At 37.3% G+C, this 16,439-nt stretch overlaps 1 protein-coding gene across 1 annotated transcript in view; it reads left to right on the top strand.

Annotated features, from left to right (window-relative positions):
- ITGA1 (integrin subunit alpha 1) overlaps nucleotides 1-16,439 on the top strand; it is an 84,930-nt gene that overhangs the window by 31,180 nt on the left and 37,311 nt on the right. The window contains exons 6-10 of the mRNA XM_060761474.2: nucleotides 3,472-3,599; nucleotides 6,170-6,318; nucleotides 7,521-7,671; nucleotides 8,986-9,151; nucleotides 15,667-15,740. Coding sequence (XP_060617457.2) covers nucleotides 3,472-3,599; nucleotides 6,170-6,318; nucleotides 7,521-7,671; nucleotides 8,986-9,151; nucleotides 15,667-15,740 — 668 coding nt within the window. The remainder of the gene's footprint in view (nucleotides 1-3,471; nucleotides 3,600-6,169; nucleotides 6,319-7,520; nucleotides 7,672-8,985; nucleotides 9,152-15,666; nucleotides 15,741-16,439) is intronic.

Genomic DNA, 16,439 nt, shown 5'->3' with positions numbered 1-16,439 from the left:
AAAGTGGCTAACATTGTACAGAAAAACCTCTTTATCCATTAGGATACGTTCATGGATTTCGTGTGAATATGTGAAAGCACGGATATTAACAAAATTAAAACTTCTGGCTCAATAATACTAAAAAGTGAAACTAGAAGACTTAGAAAATGGCCAGAGAAGATATACTTTGTTGGACATAGATAAATGAAGTTGTTGATACTGGCCTGTCTATACAGGAATCGAACTGTACATTAAATCAAACCAATCTGAATATAAAATGTAAAAACTATTAAATAACAATTCACTTAAAACCATTATTTAGAATAGTAAGAAACTGCAAACCCATACCCTATTATGTATGAAAAACCAGCACATTGGCTTTCTACTGTCCAATCCAGTTAGAAGTTGAAGAAGTGTTTCAATAAAGAGGTCTTTTACTGCTTTTCTTCCTAGTCTTCTTAAAACCATAGATCTGGACAAAGCTTTCTGTCTGTAGAAGATTTCCTTCTATAAATACCACAAGCAAGATTCAGACCTGTGATTCTAACATTGTCATTTCCCTTCCCCTGGGTAACTCTGTGGGTTTTTTATTGGCTTTGTCTGAAAAACAAGTTAATGGCTTCAAAAGCTAGTGCAGGTTGAATATAATTTTTTCAAAATTCCAAAGCCCAAAATACTCCAAAATCCAAAATATATTGGTCTGTTGTGCTTCACCTCTGGATCTTAGTGGTCTAAGAGAGAGTATATATTTTATGTTTTTTTGGAAGCTAGCGTGAACCACAAAGGCTGCCATAGATTAAGGGCCTGGATTAAGGCTGCTGGAATCACCCCAGATCATTGTAAATCCAATAGAGCCCATCGGGGAGCATGGGAAACTCATCCAGCGCCCTGCATCACCCAGCTTACCAGCATAACAATCCCACGGGAGGGAGCGTCAACTGTGCAGCTTCTGGTGCAACACGGGAAGCTTGTTGTGGCAGTGGCATATACCAGTTCTGCTATAGTTTATGCATGGAGCCCTGCCAGAAGTTCCTCTGTGATGTGGGATGGGAGTCAGTGGGCTTTATAGGTAAACTATGGCTGAATTGCCACATGCCACCGAGTATGAGATTGAAAGACGGGAGATGACTGCCTTTTCCTTTCCCCCTCAAAATGTACTAACTGAAGTTGGGAAAAAAGAACTGAAGCAAACTCAGTCTGTAGGATCGGTCAGTGCTGACAATGAGCCATAAGGTTGATTTGGTTCTTTACAGTACAGTATGCTGTGGGTGGATATGGTATCCCTTCTTCCTCTCTTTTCCTTGCTCCTGGCTGAGGACAATTTTAAGTAATACCAGGCTCGTAACCATGTTTTTTCAGTTTGTCTGAGTCATACTCAAAGAGGCTGGAACCATTATTTTCTTGATTGTGGCCCATTTCAAACTTTATATATTTTTTGTTATTTCCACATGTGAGCCATCACAGCCGTTCCACTCAAGGCAATGTAACATGAGAGTCAGGAAGCCATACACGGTATTTATTTCAATAATTCCTTTAAACTTTAAAGCACCCCATTAAAAAACGGCAGGCATTTCTTGTTATGATGTTGTGAGCCACATGCATAGTCATGTGTTGGCTAGAAGGAGTCACAATCAGTACAAAACAACAAACAACCCTTAATAAAGATCATAGGCAAATACAAAATGTCAGTATAGACATTATTAGAAAATATATACCTTTTTTCTTTCTCATGCACTAAGAAAGACAACTTACAATATTATTCAGTCTTTTAAAGTGGAAAGGGGTGTTGCTCCTCAGAATCTGCTGATTTAATACTCTCCATCATGCCTCACCACTAGCAAGGTCTGCTAAAGTTGAAGAGATTTTGAGTTCATCAACTATTGGAGAACCACAGGTTCTCCAGCCCTGCAGTAAAGGAAAATGTGGGGGTTATTTGAATGTTGGCAGTGGTGAAGGGAAGATGAGCATTCCTTTTGCTAGTCTCCCTTATGAACTGAGCCAGAAAAGGTTGTAAAACAAGAATTAGCCAGAATCCACTAAGAACTTTATCATGCACAAGTGACTGTCCCCTATCCCTCCCCTCCCTGTTTTAAAACAGTTCATAGACAAAGTGTCACAGAGCTCTTCATATGACAGCTGGAAGTCTGTCCGTGTTATATGATGGGCTTTGTAGTACTCTGTGGTGTTTCATCAGTGAAGTGTGTCAGAAGTGTAGAGAAATTGGAGGGATCAAGCCGGGGAGAAATTACCTTCTGAATTCCTGATGCAAGTGGAAATGGAAGAAAGTGCTTAAAAACACGTATCTGTCGGATTCACCCATTTGATTTGTTTCAGTGACATAGAGGAATGGGTGTCCCTATGGATGATCTCCTATGCTTTACTCTCTCTCTCTCTCTCTCTCTCTCTCTCTCTCTCTCTCTCTCTCTCTTTTTTTTTTTTTTTTTTTTTACAAAATCCTTCTGCATTAGCCTGGAGCAGTATTTTTTTAAATTATTGTAAAGGACTTGAGGAGGAAAGTAAAAGAGCTCATAAAAATAGTGTTTGTCTTAAGAATAATGCTTTACATCTCCTCTATGAATGTTTGAGCAAAAGGTAGGAGGAAGTAATCCTGTGTGATAGAGGTAAACAAATTCTCCTTTAAAGATGGGATCCCATGCAAAGAAGATAATTCTACATACAAAGAAGACAATTTCCCCCATTTTCCCCAGCTCCATCTGTTGAAGTCCTTAGATACAAATGTTACACATTTGTGATTGGTTCATATTCATGACCTCAACATGAATATGGATACATAGGGTCCATGAAAGTCCTCTAATTTGGATTTACTGGGCAGCTACTGCAACATTTGACGAGAGTCTGTTGCCTTGTTGATTGGGAAGCAGATGACTGATAGTCCCACCTTCCTTATCCAAGTAATCTCTAGTGCAAGGGTAGATTGTGATAAGGACTCTGCTTCTGTCACATCAGAGATCACTCATGGAAGGGTGTGGGGCCATCAGGCAATTGCTTCCCAACTCAGAGGAGAACAGACCCCTGTTAATTGTAGTGGCCACTGCTTGGTAATCAAAGAATGAAGAGATATGACAAAGAGTCACACGTATGTATCTATGGTATTACATGTTCATAACAGTTCAAAGTGAATTTGGACTACCATTTTGAGAGCAACTGGGATGAAAAGTGAAGCATTTGTTGATGATTGGGGGATGAGTGGACATCTTTTTTCACTGAAAAAAAATCTAAATCTGGGCAAGTCAGGGTCTTTGAGAGATTGGTGGAAGAACTTCTGGCACTGCAAATATTGGATAAGGAGTCACAAATGTCCCATATCCACCCTTACTGTGCAGAATCAACAGAAGTATTTGACTTTTTTTCTGAACTCTTTGGCTAATCATCTCTGTTATGAGTAGAATAGTATTAGCTTGCTTTCAGTTGAAAAGCCATGGCATTATTAATAGCTATTGAACAGATGTTTATCTATCATTCATTTTACAGAATGCAATACCGAATTGGACATTGTCATAGTTCTTGATGGCTCCAATAGTATTTATCCATGGGAGAGCGTAACTGAGTTTTTGAACAGTTTGCTGAAAAATATGAACATAGGTCCCCAACAGACACAGGTATCATATTCAATCCTTGGTTTTAACTTTGCTTTAGACATTGTTTCTTAATGTCTAAATGTATATATTCTTATTCTGACGTTCGTACGTTTTTTGATTCTGGTGATTGACTGTAATGTGGTGAAACAAATGCTAGAGATGATGGATGATGCTTAGATATCAAGTGCAACTCAAGTGGACATGAGAAACAAAACAAAACAAAACATTTATCATAGTTTTGAAAGTTCTGAACCCAGACGTGTTGATAATATGTGATATTCCTCATCTACATACATTACATTCTGTACATTTTGTCTCTGCATGACCATTGAAAGATACACACAGTTAATTTGCATATATGATTGTCAAGGAACGTATCCTTGAAGACATGCTATTGTGGAAAGGAAAATGAGTAAGTTGTGGGGAATATGCATTCCCCTGCATTTCTCCAAAAGGAAGCATGGTTTCCTGTGGAGGAAATTAAGAGAAAGCTTAAACATTAGGACGAGCTTCCTAATGGTGAAAGGTGTTTGAAAATGAACAGATTGTCTGATATGGTGCTAGACCCTCCTTCTTTGAACATCTCTAAATAGATGCTGCATGGCCACTTCTCAAGAATACTTTAACAGTGGACCCCTGCATGGATCTTGGGTTACCTTCCAATTTTTGTTTCATAACTTCAATTATTTCAGGTGAAACTGGATAATCATAGTAATAGCAATATCATTGTTTTTTAATGTTCGTAACAGTAAAACATCTATGCCACTCCACTCCTCCTCAGTTCATGTGACATAGTGAATGGTAATAAACAAAGACATTCATAGTGAAAGTGCTGACCATAAAACTGATAAAAAAGCATATCTTCAAAACCTAAAATGCAAAATGGTCCAGCCATAAAAAGAATATGGCTATAAAAAAACCGTAGAGGCCTTATTGATCTTCAACATCTCAACCTTATAGGGGCTTTAATAATAGATGAGTCATAGATAAATATGCCAAATCAAGGTGCATTATCTCCCTACAGCAGGGCAGAGCAGCAGCACACTCAAAATATCAAAGCCAAACATCAACTTGAAATATGCTAATGGAACATCATGTAGATCACAGGTAGTCAGGTGTCTGACTAACCTCCTAGTAACATTAAAGCAAATGGAGATGCGGGTAGTTTGGTAAAATTGCATATCTTCTTTCTTATTTTTTTACACAACTCTAAAAGTGATTTTGTTGAGCTGTTAATCCCATGTGTTATGTATTTTGTACATATGCTCCAAATTTATAATTCTTATAAATTAAAGAATCTAACTGATTGCTTTTTAAAGGGATTATTAAAATATTTCTAATCCACCATGTTTTAGTGGGTCATAGTACAGGATATAATCAATAAAATATCTTTAATAAACAATATGGGAAAGATGTAGTCAATTTAGCATAATTTAAGACCACTATGAGACGTTAGTGTGGTATAGTGGCTTGAGTATTGGACTAGAAGATCAAGGAATGAGTTTAGCTCTGACATGGAGATCATTGGATGATATTGGGAAAGTCAGTTCTCCACCAAAGAAGCAGGCAATGTTACCCTTTCTTTTACTAAATCTTGCCAAGAAAACGCTATCAGATTATCACTGTAACTCAGAGTTGACTTGAAAGCATCTAATAACAATGATGCATCTATTTTACATTACTAAATGGAATTAAACAATTCAAATAATTAGCAAATAATTCAAATAATAAGCAGCTTCCATATTGGGTTGTAGTTTTTTTCGTGCTATATGGCCATGTTCTAGAGCAGGGGTCCTCAAACGTTTTAAACAGAGGGCCAGGTCACAGTCCCTCAAACTGTTGGAGGGCCGGATTATAATTTGGAAAAAAAAACATGAATGAATTCCTATGCATGCTGTATATATCTTATTTGTAGAACAAAAAACACTTAAAAACAATACAATAATTAAAATGCAGAACAATTTTAACAAATATAAACGTATTAATATTTCAATGGAAACTGTGGGTCTGCTTTTGGCTGATGATATAGGGTTGCTGTTGTTGTTGTTGTTGTTGTTGTTGTTGTTGTGTGCTTTCAAGTCATTTCAGACTTAGGTTGACCCTGAGTGAGGGCCGGATAAATTACCTTGGAGGGCCGTATTCTGCCCCCGGGCTTTAGTTTGAGGACCCCTGTTCTAGAGGCATTCTCTCCTGACGTTTTGCCTGCATGTATGGCAAGCATCCTCAGAGGTCTGTTGGAACTAGGAAAATTAGGTTTATATATCTGTGGAATTACCAGCTTTCATATTATTTTTGTTCTTTGAAGGTATTCCATTTATAAATCTTTTCCTACTATATCTTTTCAGTGTGGGTAATAGATGTTGAGTGGACTTAATCTTCTAGTTTGACTCAACTAGAAGATTAATGACTTCTAAGGCCCATCGACACAGCCAGATAAAATCCAGATTATCTGCTTTGAACTGGATTATATTAATCTACACTGCCATACAATACAGTTCAAGGCAGATAATCTGAATCTTATCTGGCAGGGGAGATGGGGCCTAAAACATCATTGTGGTGAAACTGATTTAATCTGGAAATCATTTATGCAGGTTGGAATTGTTCAATATGGAGAAAATGTAACCCATGAGTTTAACCTTAACACATACACGACTGTGGAAGAAGTACTGGTTGCAGCAAAGAAGATTGGTCAGAGAGGTGGACGCCAGACTATGACAGCTCTTGGAATCGACACAGCAAGGTAGGCACATACCATGTTGTGAAAAGGTACCAGCCTTATGAGCTGTCTTGTTTTTTTGCACACATCCCAATTAACCACTTTATAGACTAACCTATGATGAGTTCTGCTACATTGTATTGAGATTGTTTGGATCCTCCAACCATTCTCAATATTTCCAGTTTAGTGGGATTTCTGTACATTTTTAGAATAGTGCCCTGTTATCACACCAAATGATAATATATGGGAAGAGATTGTGTAATGGATACAAAAGAATCACTTGATCCAGTTGATCCAAAGCTAAGCCATTACTTTTTGAATTACGGTACTTTTCTAACACATCATTACCCCACTTGTGAAAAAAATCCATATTGGAGGGAAAAACAGAATAGCTGTACAATGCCTCTTGACTGCGGTTATTAGGTGTCACCAATCTGGAATTGGTAGTGATCCTAAATGTTACCTTTTCTGAAGAATAATTCTCTGAATTCCAGAATCGACATGGACACTGGCCATGTTATATTGTGGCACAACGATGAATGTTAGATTTTAAGACCATGAATGGATGGTGGATTAGAGTCCAAAAATAACATTCAAATTTCTGGGAAGTATGTGCAGTGCCAGTCTTATTAATTTCCTATCAGTTTGTTGTTACTTCCATAAATACACGTTGAGCACTGTTTATTATATTAGACAGCCAACATTGCATAGTGGTTAGTTTTGGACTGGAGGCCAGTTCACACTTCAGAATTATAGTACTATTATTCCACTTCAACTGCCATGGCTGCATCCTATCAAATCCTGGGATATGCAGTGTAGAGAAGAGCATTTAGAATTCTCAGCCAGAAAGGTCTAGTGCCTCATCTACCGAAAGCCAGGATTCCATAGAATGTGACCATGACAGCTAAAGTGGAATAAAGGTACTGTAATTCTGTGATGTTATTAGATTATGGGATTTGGATTTCCAGGCTGTACTTCTCACTCAACCATGAAGCATGCTGTGTGGCCATGGACCAATCATTCATCTCAAGTCCAACCTATACCACAGGTTTGTTGTAAAGATAAAGTGGGAAAGAGCGGAACCGTATATGCACCCATTATATCACCAGAGTAAAGAGTGGATACAAATGCAACAACTAAAACAGTTAAAATTAATTGTAAGCCTTAGTTCATAGAGTGTTTCCAGATCTCTAATTCTCCTTATTTCTATTTCTATACCTGCTCAGAAAAGAAGCTTTTACAGAAGCTCGGGGTGCACGCCGAGGAGTGCAAAAAGTAATGGTAGTTGTGACCGATGGAGAATCTCATGACAGCCACCTCTTGGGAAAAGTGATTCAGGATTGTGAAGATGAAAACATTCAAAGATTCTCTATTGCAGTAAGTGAAATATTGATGGAAAAGTTAAAAATCTATAGAAGGCTTGCCCTATCTTTTCTTGTTTGTCTAGAAACACAATGCATCTACTAAATAACAGTCATTCACAGTAGTAATATTTAGTATTTATACTGTATTTGCTGTCTGTAGAAGAGACCTGCAAAGTGTGCCACTGTAATTATATTGGTAGAAGAAAGGCTATGGCTGAGCAACTATCTAAACTATTTTTAGCTAAAGCAAGATTTGCCCTTGCCCAAGCTTAACTCACAATCTTTGTCACTGCACAAAACCTGGAGAGCATTCCCTGCCCCATCGACATAGAAGACACCAGCTGTCACTGACCACTTGGCATGGACTCAGAAGGTTTCAACAACAACTGAATTCCAAGATTATGGTGCACTGCCAGACAGTAACACTTGTGGAACCTCTGGTCAGGGAAAACTCCCTCTAGAGAAAATAAAGCCTGAGAAAAATGATATGCTTAGCCTCAGGCTTCTCCCAGTCTTAACACACACAAGAATGAATCTATAAAGCACGTTTTCATAATATGGATTTTATGGACAATTTCCATGGTCAGCTGTCCCTAGTGTGATTGCGACTTTGGAAGAAAACCAAACTCTCCTTTCATGTGGTATACTGTTTCCCACAGTTGAAACTACCAGTAGACCAATAAGGACAAACTATTGGTAACTTGCAACCTTATGTACTGTTCAGAACAAGACAGAGTATTCTCTTCTTTGTCCAAATGAATTTATAATTCTATTCCTTGTAAATATGCTTTTGGATTGCTGTAAAAATAGCAACTAAGATATTGATTTAAAACTTCCTGCTTTTTAAAGTTTGTATACAGAGCTGAAGGATGTTCAGTTGGGTTTGACCACAGTTGATCATTGCCAGGGCGGTGCTAGGCAGAGCGAAGCAGCTGCCTCAGGTATCAAATGTTGGGGCAGCAGAAACAACCTCTTGGCTTTTCCACTTCGGCATCCTGACCATTTCTCTGTTTGAAGTCAAAGTAGTATGTATCATGTGGCTTGTCCTGATCCCTAAACACTCCAGATTTTCTCAGGTTGGTGAGAAGTACTAGGCCACCAACAATTTTGAGGTAGATTGTACTAGTAGGTCACTCAGCTTCTCAGTGTGAAATGTGGAAAGATTTGCATCAAGCAACAAAATAATATCATGAACTAACAAATAGTTTAATACTTCTTTAATTTCCCAGATTTTCCTCAAGTTGTGAATGATAGACTCCTTTTTGAAATTGCAGCTTATACATCTTCTTGATGGGTGCATATGTGTTTTTTTTCCCCAACATTGCAGATCCTTGGTCATTATAATCGAGGGAACCTCAGCACTGATAAATTAGTTGAAGAAATCAAATCTATTGCAAGCGAGCCAACTGAGAAGCATTTTTTTAATGTCTCAGATGAATTAGCCCTGCTTACTATTGTTGAAGCTCTTGGAGAGAGGATATTTGCCCTGGAAGGTATGCTTTCTTTTTGTCTTTTGTTTTTTCTTCCAGTATGTTTTAGTAATGACTTTGAGGTATATAAAAATAATCAAACTGCCATATTTTCCCATTTTGTAAGTTAATTAAGATATGACAATTGTAGAATCTAACAGTTTTTCTAGAGTCAATAATAATGATATATTTTTCAGTTCTCAAAGAGTATATGAATATAATAATAACCACTTTATTAAAGACCAGGGGAAAGAGTCAAATAAGAACAAAGCAAGACTACCACACCTTGGGAATATATTTTTTTGGACCAGAAATCAAGAAATTCTCTAGCACATTTTGAATCTTTATTCCCTTGATGATGGAACTGTGTTAAAAACGGGAAACACCTTCTGTTCAATCCCTACCAATTGCCTCCAAAGCCCAGTGCATGGAAAGCCAAAATCTGACAAACGGCAATATATTTTCCCACTTATATGTATTATTTAATGTATTGTTTCTGTTGGAGCAGCCAATATACACAGAGCTTGAAATTGTTGTTGTTGTTGTTGTTGTTATTATTATTGCTCTCAATACCACGACAAATATGGCTACTTGCTGATAACATCATACTCTACAACATTTTACAAATAACAAATATTATGCTTGGCCTGGTAGAATCTTAGGCTACCTTCCAACAATACCAGGGTGTCACCAAGCAGCATTAGAGGTGGTCAGTGTGGCAAAAGTAATTGATGAGAAGGGACTACAAGAAGCTGTAGCTGTTTGTTTCTGCCCGAATCTACTAAGAAGGGGAAGGTTCTGCTCTTCCCACAGCAGGATTAAAATCCTCTTGTACTTTGAATTCAGTCTTCAGTAAGTGAAGTATGCCTAGGAGGAAGGATCCATGCAATCTGGGGTCCAGCATGTCCAGACTTTTAAAACCCAGTTTGTATGGACCCTTCATGTTTTGAACTCTGGGCATGAAACTTTTTTCACTGAAAACACTAGTATTATGGGCAGAGCTTTGAGACATTCTATTTTAAAATTATAATAATCTCCTTGTCCCAAAAGTATCCCGTTCCTGGTTAAATTGTAATGGTCAAAGATATGTACCTTAGCCAAAGAGGTGCTAATTTATCTGCAAAATGCTTGGTAACCTTAGATCTACTGCAAGCAGTGTTTCTAGTTTGCCATCTGCTTGCAAATTACTGATTCTAGAGTCTGGGTCATATGCCCTATAATACCAACCCCCCCCCCCCCCCCTGATGACCAGAACTGCTAGATTCTTCCTAAGAGCCATCAGTTCATACAGAGGGTTCCCCTAATGGTGAAATGTTGGACTGTATATATTGGTTGTGTCTTGACTGAATTTTGACTGGCATCCTTTGGATTCCAGATTTGGGACTTCTGTGACATAAACTTGCCATTTCAAGGTTAGTCAGGTTTCTCATATTGTGTTCTAGTTACTTCTTTGTAACCCCTGTTCCTATCAAATTGCAAGGATGGCTAACTGTCAGCAATTTGGGGTAACATCACCCTCATCTGGGATCCTGGCAAGCTTCATCTCCATACCAAATCACCATAGGAAAAAATGGATGTTAGTGTTTCTCAAAAATTAAATTAGTATTCTATTCTCAAAGATTTAGGATGTGTTACTGAATATTGGACTGCATTTTAGAGTTGTTCCTCACCTTTGATCATCTTTTCCATGTCCAGATGGGCTTTCTTTGTAAATATGACCAATTTCCCAAATTTGGAGGTTGTGCCATGCAGAAGTTTGTGAGCCACACAATGACCTTCACATTTAAACCTCCTTGCAATCTCATGTTATAGGCTATATTAGCAGAGATCACTTTGCATTTTCTTCAGTGCTTAAGGCATTAATAGTGGTTAAAATTTTAGGCAGAAACACAAGTAATTTGCAAGTGATTATAAGACTTAATAGGGGAAACATCTGTATATACTTCATATTTTAATATCTCAGTCTTTCCTAAATAATCCCACTGATCTTGTTGCATAAGTGTCAACAGGGACCATATAGAGAGAGAGGAATTCACTGATGAAACTGTATGCATTAGCATTTTATTGCTAATAAATGATTTGGAAATTCATTGGAATAATTGAATTTGTATAGAAACAATGGTAGGACGAATCAAGATCTCAGCACTGCAGCTTGTTTCGTTTAAGAGTTATATGATTTTCTACTTGGCTTGTGAACACTATTCATTTCCTCATGTATAAATGCTGGCTTCATTCCAGCAAAGCTGTATGTGTGTAAAAGGGAATACTGCACAATCAACAGGATATTCCTCTGTCAGTTTCATGCAAGCCCTTCACACTACTGAAGAGGAAACTTTCATTTCTATCGGTGACATTCCTAATTTCTTTTGATGTGAGGGTGATAGGCATGGAATTTATTTGGGGGGGGGGGGATTTTAATTTAGCAATACACATTTCATAATCTCATACCAGTGGGCAAGATAAAACATTGTAACTTTTTCTCTCTCTTCTACATTAATCAGTTTCCCCAAACTATGCAGACTACCTCAAGAAATGTAACTTTGTGCAGAAAACAGCACTTTCTGTTTGCAAATATTAGGCTTTGCACAGGAAACCATCTTCTCTGTGTGGAAAACTGTACAGAAAATATTTTTGTACAGAACATGACTGAGATCTTACATCATGATTACTATTGTGTAATTATGCATTGTTTCCCACTCCAACTTCTCAAACCTATCTTAACCACTTTCAGCCACATCCAGTAATAGAGGTCTGTTCTGACAACTGAAATATTCTAGGATGACATTTCCAACCTTCCCCTGTGAGAGAGTTGCAGTACGAGCAGTGTGACAGTGGTGTCCTGCTTCTGATTGCTCCATTGTAGCTTGCTGGAAAAAGAGGGCTGGTAATATCCTACATCACAAGCAAAAGCAGCCTCCATCACACAGTACTGCAGTGGGTTAGAGTCACAATACCACCCAGTTATGAAATCTAGCTTGTGCATTCATAACTGCTTGACAGAATGCCAGCTTTTGCTGTTTTCTATGCAAACAATAAATAAATAAATTCTGCAATGTGAAAAATCTCATCCATTCAGGATTCTTCTCATCATGCATTTCCAATACCTGGGAAATCTTTTTTTTTTAACCTGGAATTGAAATATATATAAATTTCTTTTCTATCAGCATCCTCCCTAACTGTCCCACCTTCTGCTCTCAGTGTTATGGTGATCTCCAGCTGCAGTATTGACCCTACCTATCTGCTGTAACCTGCAATAATATAAGCTGGAGCGAAAGGGTAACTGGGGAGGAAAGGGAGAGTGAGAGGAGGAGATCTCCTCTTCCCCTTCCCAGTGGCCGACATCAATGCATGTGACAGCAGACAAGTTGCAACTGGATACTGCTATGACACAGAGGTTGGAAAGGGGGGGGGGGTGACATCGTATTTCCCTGGGCTGTCTGGGATACATAGGAATATTTTGGAACCAGCCCAACTTTCCCCTGACTTTGAGTTATGTGGGTCAAGACCACATTAAGGAATAATCTCAGATCAGCTCCATGAAGCATTTGGTCACCACAGGATGGATCTGTCTCTACACCAACCTAAGTTGTCAGTGTAGATGGGACTAGAGAGACCAGAAACTACTAAAAGTTGAGTATCCCTTATTGAAAATGCTGGATACCAAAAGTGTTTTGAATTTCAAGTTTTTGTTTTGATTTTGGAATACCTTTATTTGCATTTATGTACAGATTGGAAATACAGATCTAAACATGAAATTTATTAGTGTTTCTTATACATTTTATATGCAAAGTCTGACTGTAATTTTATGGGATATTTTAAGTAACTGTCCATGAAACAAAGTCTATGTACACTGAACCATTTGAAAGCAAAGGTGTCATTATCTCAAACACCCACACAATCAATTTCAGATTTTGAAGTATTTCAGATTTAGAAATTTGGATAAGAGATGCTGTATTTCCATTTTTCAGATCTTTGTATTAAATAGCCATCTGGTGCATTTAATGTCACATTTAGTTTTCACCCTTGAGCTTCATCTGTGCAAAACATAACTGGTCCCTGAAATCATTTTCATAAAAACCTTTGATTGGATCTTCTCTAGCTACTAATTTTAATATTGTACTGATCATCCCTAGAATTAGGAACAAAGGAAGTCTCCTCGTACAAAATCAGACTATTATTTGAATGACCCAAGGATAGGCAATTATAGGAGTCTAGGTGTCTGCAAAACCTTCTAGATGGCACTGCTAAAAACCTATCCCCACAAAGCCTTCTGGGTGATGTGGATGGTGTTTTGTTTCTGGTCATGTTTTTCATTTCCCCTGGCCCAGTATAGGCACAGTTTTTTCAAAGCTTTCAGTGACTTTTAGTTTTAAAAATTACAATTCCTTGACCTAAATTGTTTTGGGAGGGCAAAGCATGGTAATAATGCTAGGGGTTTCTCCAATCTGAGCTCCAGTGAAGCTGGTAACTGAACTTGTTATCTTTTGCATACAATGCACATCCTTTAATGATGTGCTTCAGTTACCACTTGTTTAATTGTGTACACTTTGTGCCTTAGCATTTCTGGCTCACTAAAGTCCCAATAACTTGTGGGTTGCATTCCAGTGCAATATGTAAATAATAAAATCTGTTGAAAAATACCCAGAGTGTTCACTGATTGTGTTTATAACTTGCAGTAAATAATCCCTTCCTTCTCAAATCCAACTGCATTGTGCTTCTTGTCTCTGTGGCTGTGTGCACTCTGAGAGGTTAATCTTCTTTAATAACCTAATAAAAATAATTCTGAAGATAATAAATAGCCGTGCATGGATACTTTGAAAATATTTTTGTTCGTTTGATAATTAAGTAGCTGTCTTTTGCTTTGAAGTTTTTTCAACAAAAAGAAAGTATGATGTGTTCCGAGTTGTTCTTGCTGTTTCTCAACTGGAATGTAATCACATGATCAGATTAAAACAACAAAAAGTCCCACAAGCCAATTTATCACATCAAAAAAATTTATTGACCACCATTCACTTTGTCAGGTTCATGAGCAGGATGTTTAGTATATTTGCAACACACAAATGAGGTAGCAGATTATGAGGTGGTATGATAGTAAAGAGTAAGGTAAAAGAGAATTGAATGCAGAAAATACATTATGAACATTTGAGCCCCACAACCATCTTAGCCATCAGTTGTGATAAGAAATTATAATTCTATGTAAACCTCTGGTGATAGATTGACATTTCCTAAGGAACAGTTTCTTAGCCGTCTTCATTCTCCAATCTCCCACTGAATTTTCGGCCCCACAATGACTGCTTTAACAACTTGGAAAATGTTCTGAAAAACTGAAGGGTTCTCTGGTTTTACCACTTCCGACAAGATCTGAGTCCATTTACTTTTCTGCATAGCCATGCTGCCCTATAGCATATGGCTATTTATTTACAGTATTTATATACCACTTTTTTCACCCCTAGGAGGATTCATAGGGAGCTATGCTTCATATTGGGTGTTGTGCCAGCAAACATACCTCCAACATTGTAGATGCCATTATTAGGTTCTCTAATGGTGTTGCCAAAAATACATTGGAGTTCCAGAAGTAAGTTTCCCCTCCTGGGATCTGCCATTAGCCAAATTCCACAAAATTTAAACCTAGTACAAAACTGGAGAAACCTAAATGAGAATCAAAACAAGGTGTGGAAGGTCTTCATTTTGTTTTAAAAGAAAATTGCTTGGGTTTTCTGCAAAAAAAAAAAATGATTATAGAGAAGGTTCTGAGGACTACAGATATGACAAAGGGTCATAAGTCGTATGTTGGCTAACCTTGTAGCCAATTGCCCTCTCAAGGAAAGGTTATTTCAGTGGCTGCTCCCAGGCTCTGGAACTCCCTCCCTAGAAAGACTAGGATGACCCATCCCTGCTTGCCTTTCACAAACAGGTGAAGACATTTCTCTGCCATCAGGCTTTTAATGAATGATGAGGGGCAGGCTGCTTGGTATGCTGTGAGTGGAATTTTGGAGGACTGTATTTTTAAAATGTAATTTTAATTGCATTTTAACAGTTATACTCAAGGCACAAATATTTAATCATTTTTTAAAAAATATAACCGTATGTATTTGTATTTGTTTTAAAATTCTATTGTATTGTGTCATGTAATTGTTAGCTGCTTTGAGGTCCTATAGGGAGAAAGGTGGGATAAAAATAAATAAATAACAAGAACAACAGTCAATGAGGTCTGGACTTATTGCAGGTTCTAGTTCCTGTTTCTACAATTTGCTAAGCACTCTATTATTGATAGTGAATAATTTAAGGTAGAAAGGATTTCTGTGAGTCGTACCATCTAAGACCTGTGATAGGGAAGTGATAATGTTCTGTGATATTCTACATGCCAGTGCCAATAAGTTTTGGATTATTTTTGTGGGAAGTAAAAATAAATTTACTGTTTTACTCCATTTTGTTTGTTTTTATAGAAAATCAATATCTAAATCAAAATAGCTAAATAAATTTAATATTGGCAACTTCATCTCTCTGTGTTAAAGTATAATGCATTCACTGTTTTACAGCTACAAAAGACCAACTGGCATCCTCTTTTGAAATGGAAATGTCTCAAGCTGGGTTCAGTGCCCATTATTCTCAGGTAAACTAACAAGATTGAGGTAGAAATGATCGTTGTTTTTAAGGAAGCTATTGTGTATGCTATCCTCATGGGGGATAAGCAAACAATAATAATAATAATAATAATAATAATGACAATGACAATGACAATAATAATATTTTGAACATTCCTAGAAAGAAAGGTTAACATGCTTTAGAAACAAGCTGCATCATTTTTAAAAAATTCAGTGTTATCCTGTACACATTTACTCATAGATAAGAATCCTCATGTTCAGTAAGACTTACTTTCAGGTCAATGTGTATATGAATCTACCTGAATCCATGGAAAATGCCAGTAGTACTTCAAGATATTTTTGGAGATGCTAATTGCTATTTCTAGTCAATTGTTAACAAACACATCCAGTAATATGACTCTTATTTACCATTTGCAATGATGCATGGGGTGGGACTCATTGATGTGTACCACTCTTTGTCAGACAACTTTTGCATGTACAAGTGAAGAGATCTCATAGTTGTTTTCACACACTTATATGTAAAAACTCCTTCAGTGAATAATATATATTGAAAGTATCATCATCATTAGTTTATTTTTGGAGCTGAAATTCCCAGAATCCCTTAGTTAGAATTGCACATATTTACAAATAAAATGTGTGGCATGTGGGAGAAGAGAGAACTGGTTTTCTAGTAGAAAAATACGAACTTATTGAATCACCAAACAGTG

This window comes from Anolis sagrei, chromosome 2 (genome assembly GCF_037176765.1).
Source record: "Anolis sagrei isolate rAnoSag1 chromosome 2, rAnoSag1.mat, whole genome shotgun sequence".
Classification (NCBI taxonomy): Eukaryota; Metazoa; Chordata; class Lepidosauria; order Squamata; family Dactyloidae; genus Anolis; species Anolis sagrei.
The sequence above is the reverse complement of the archived record's forward strand: the minus strand, read 5'-3'. Positions and strand labels throughout refer to the sequence as shown.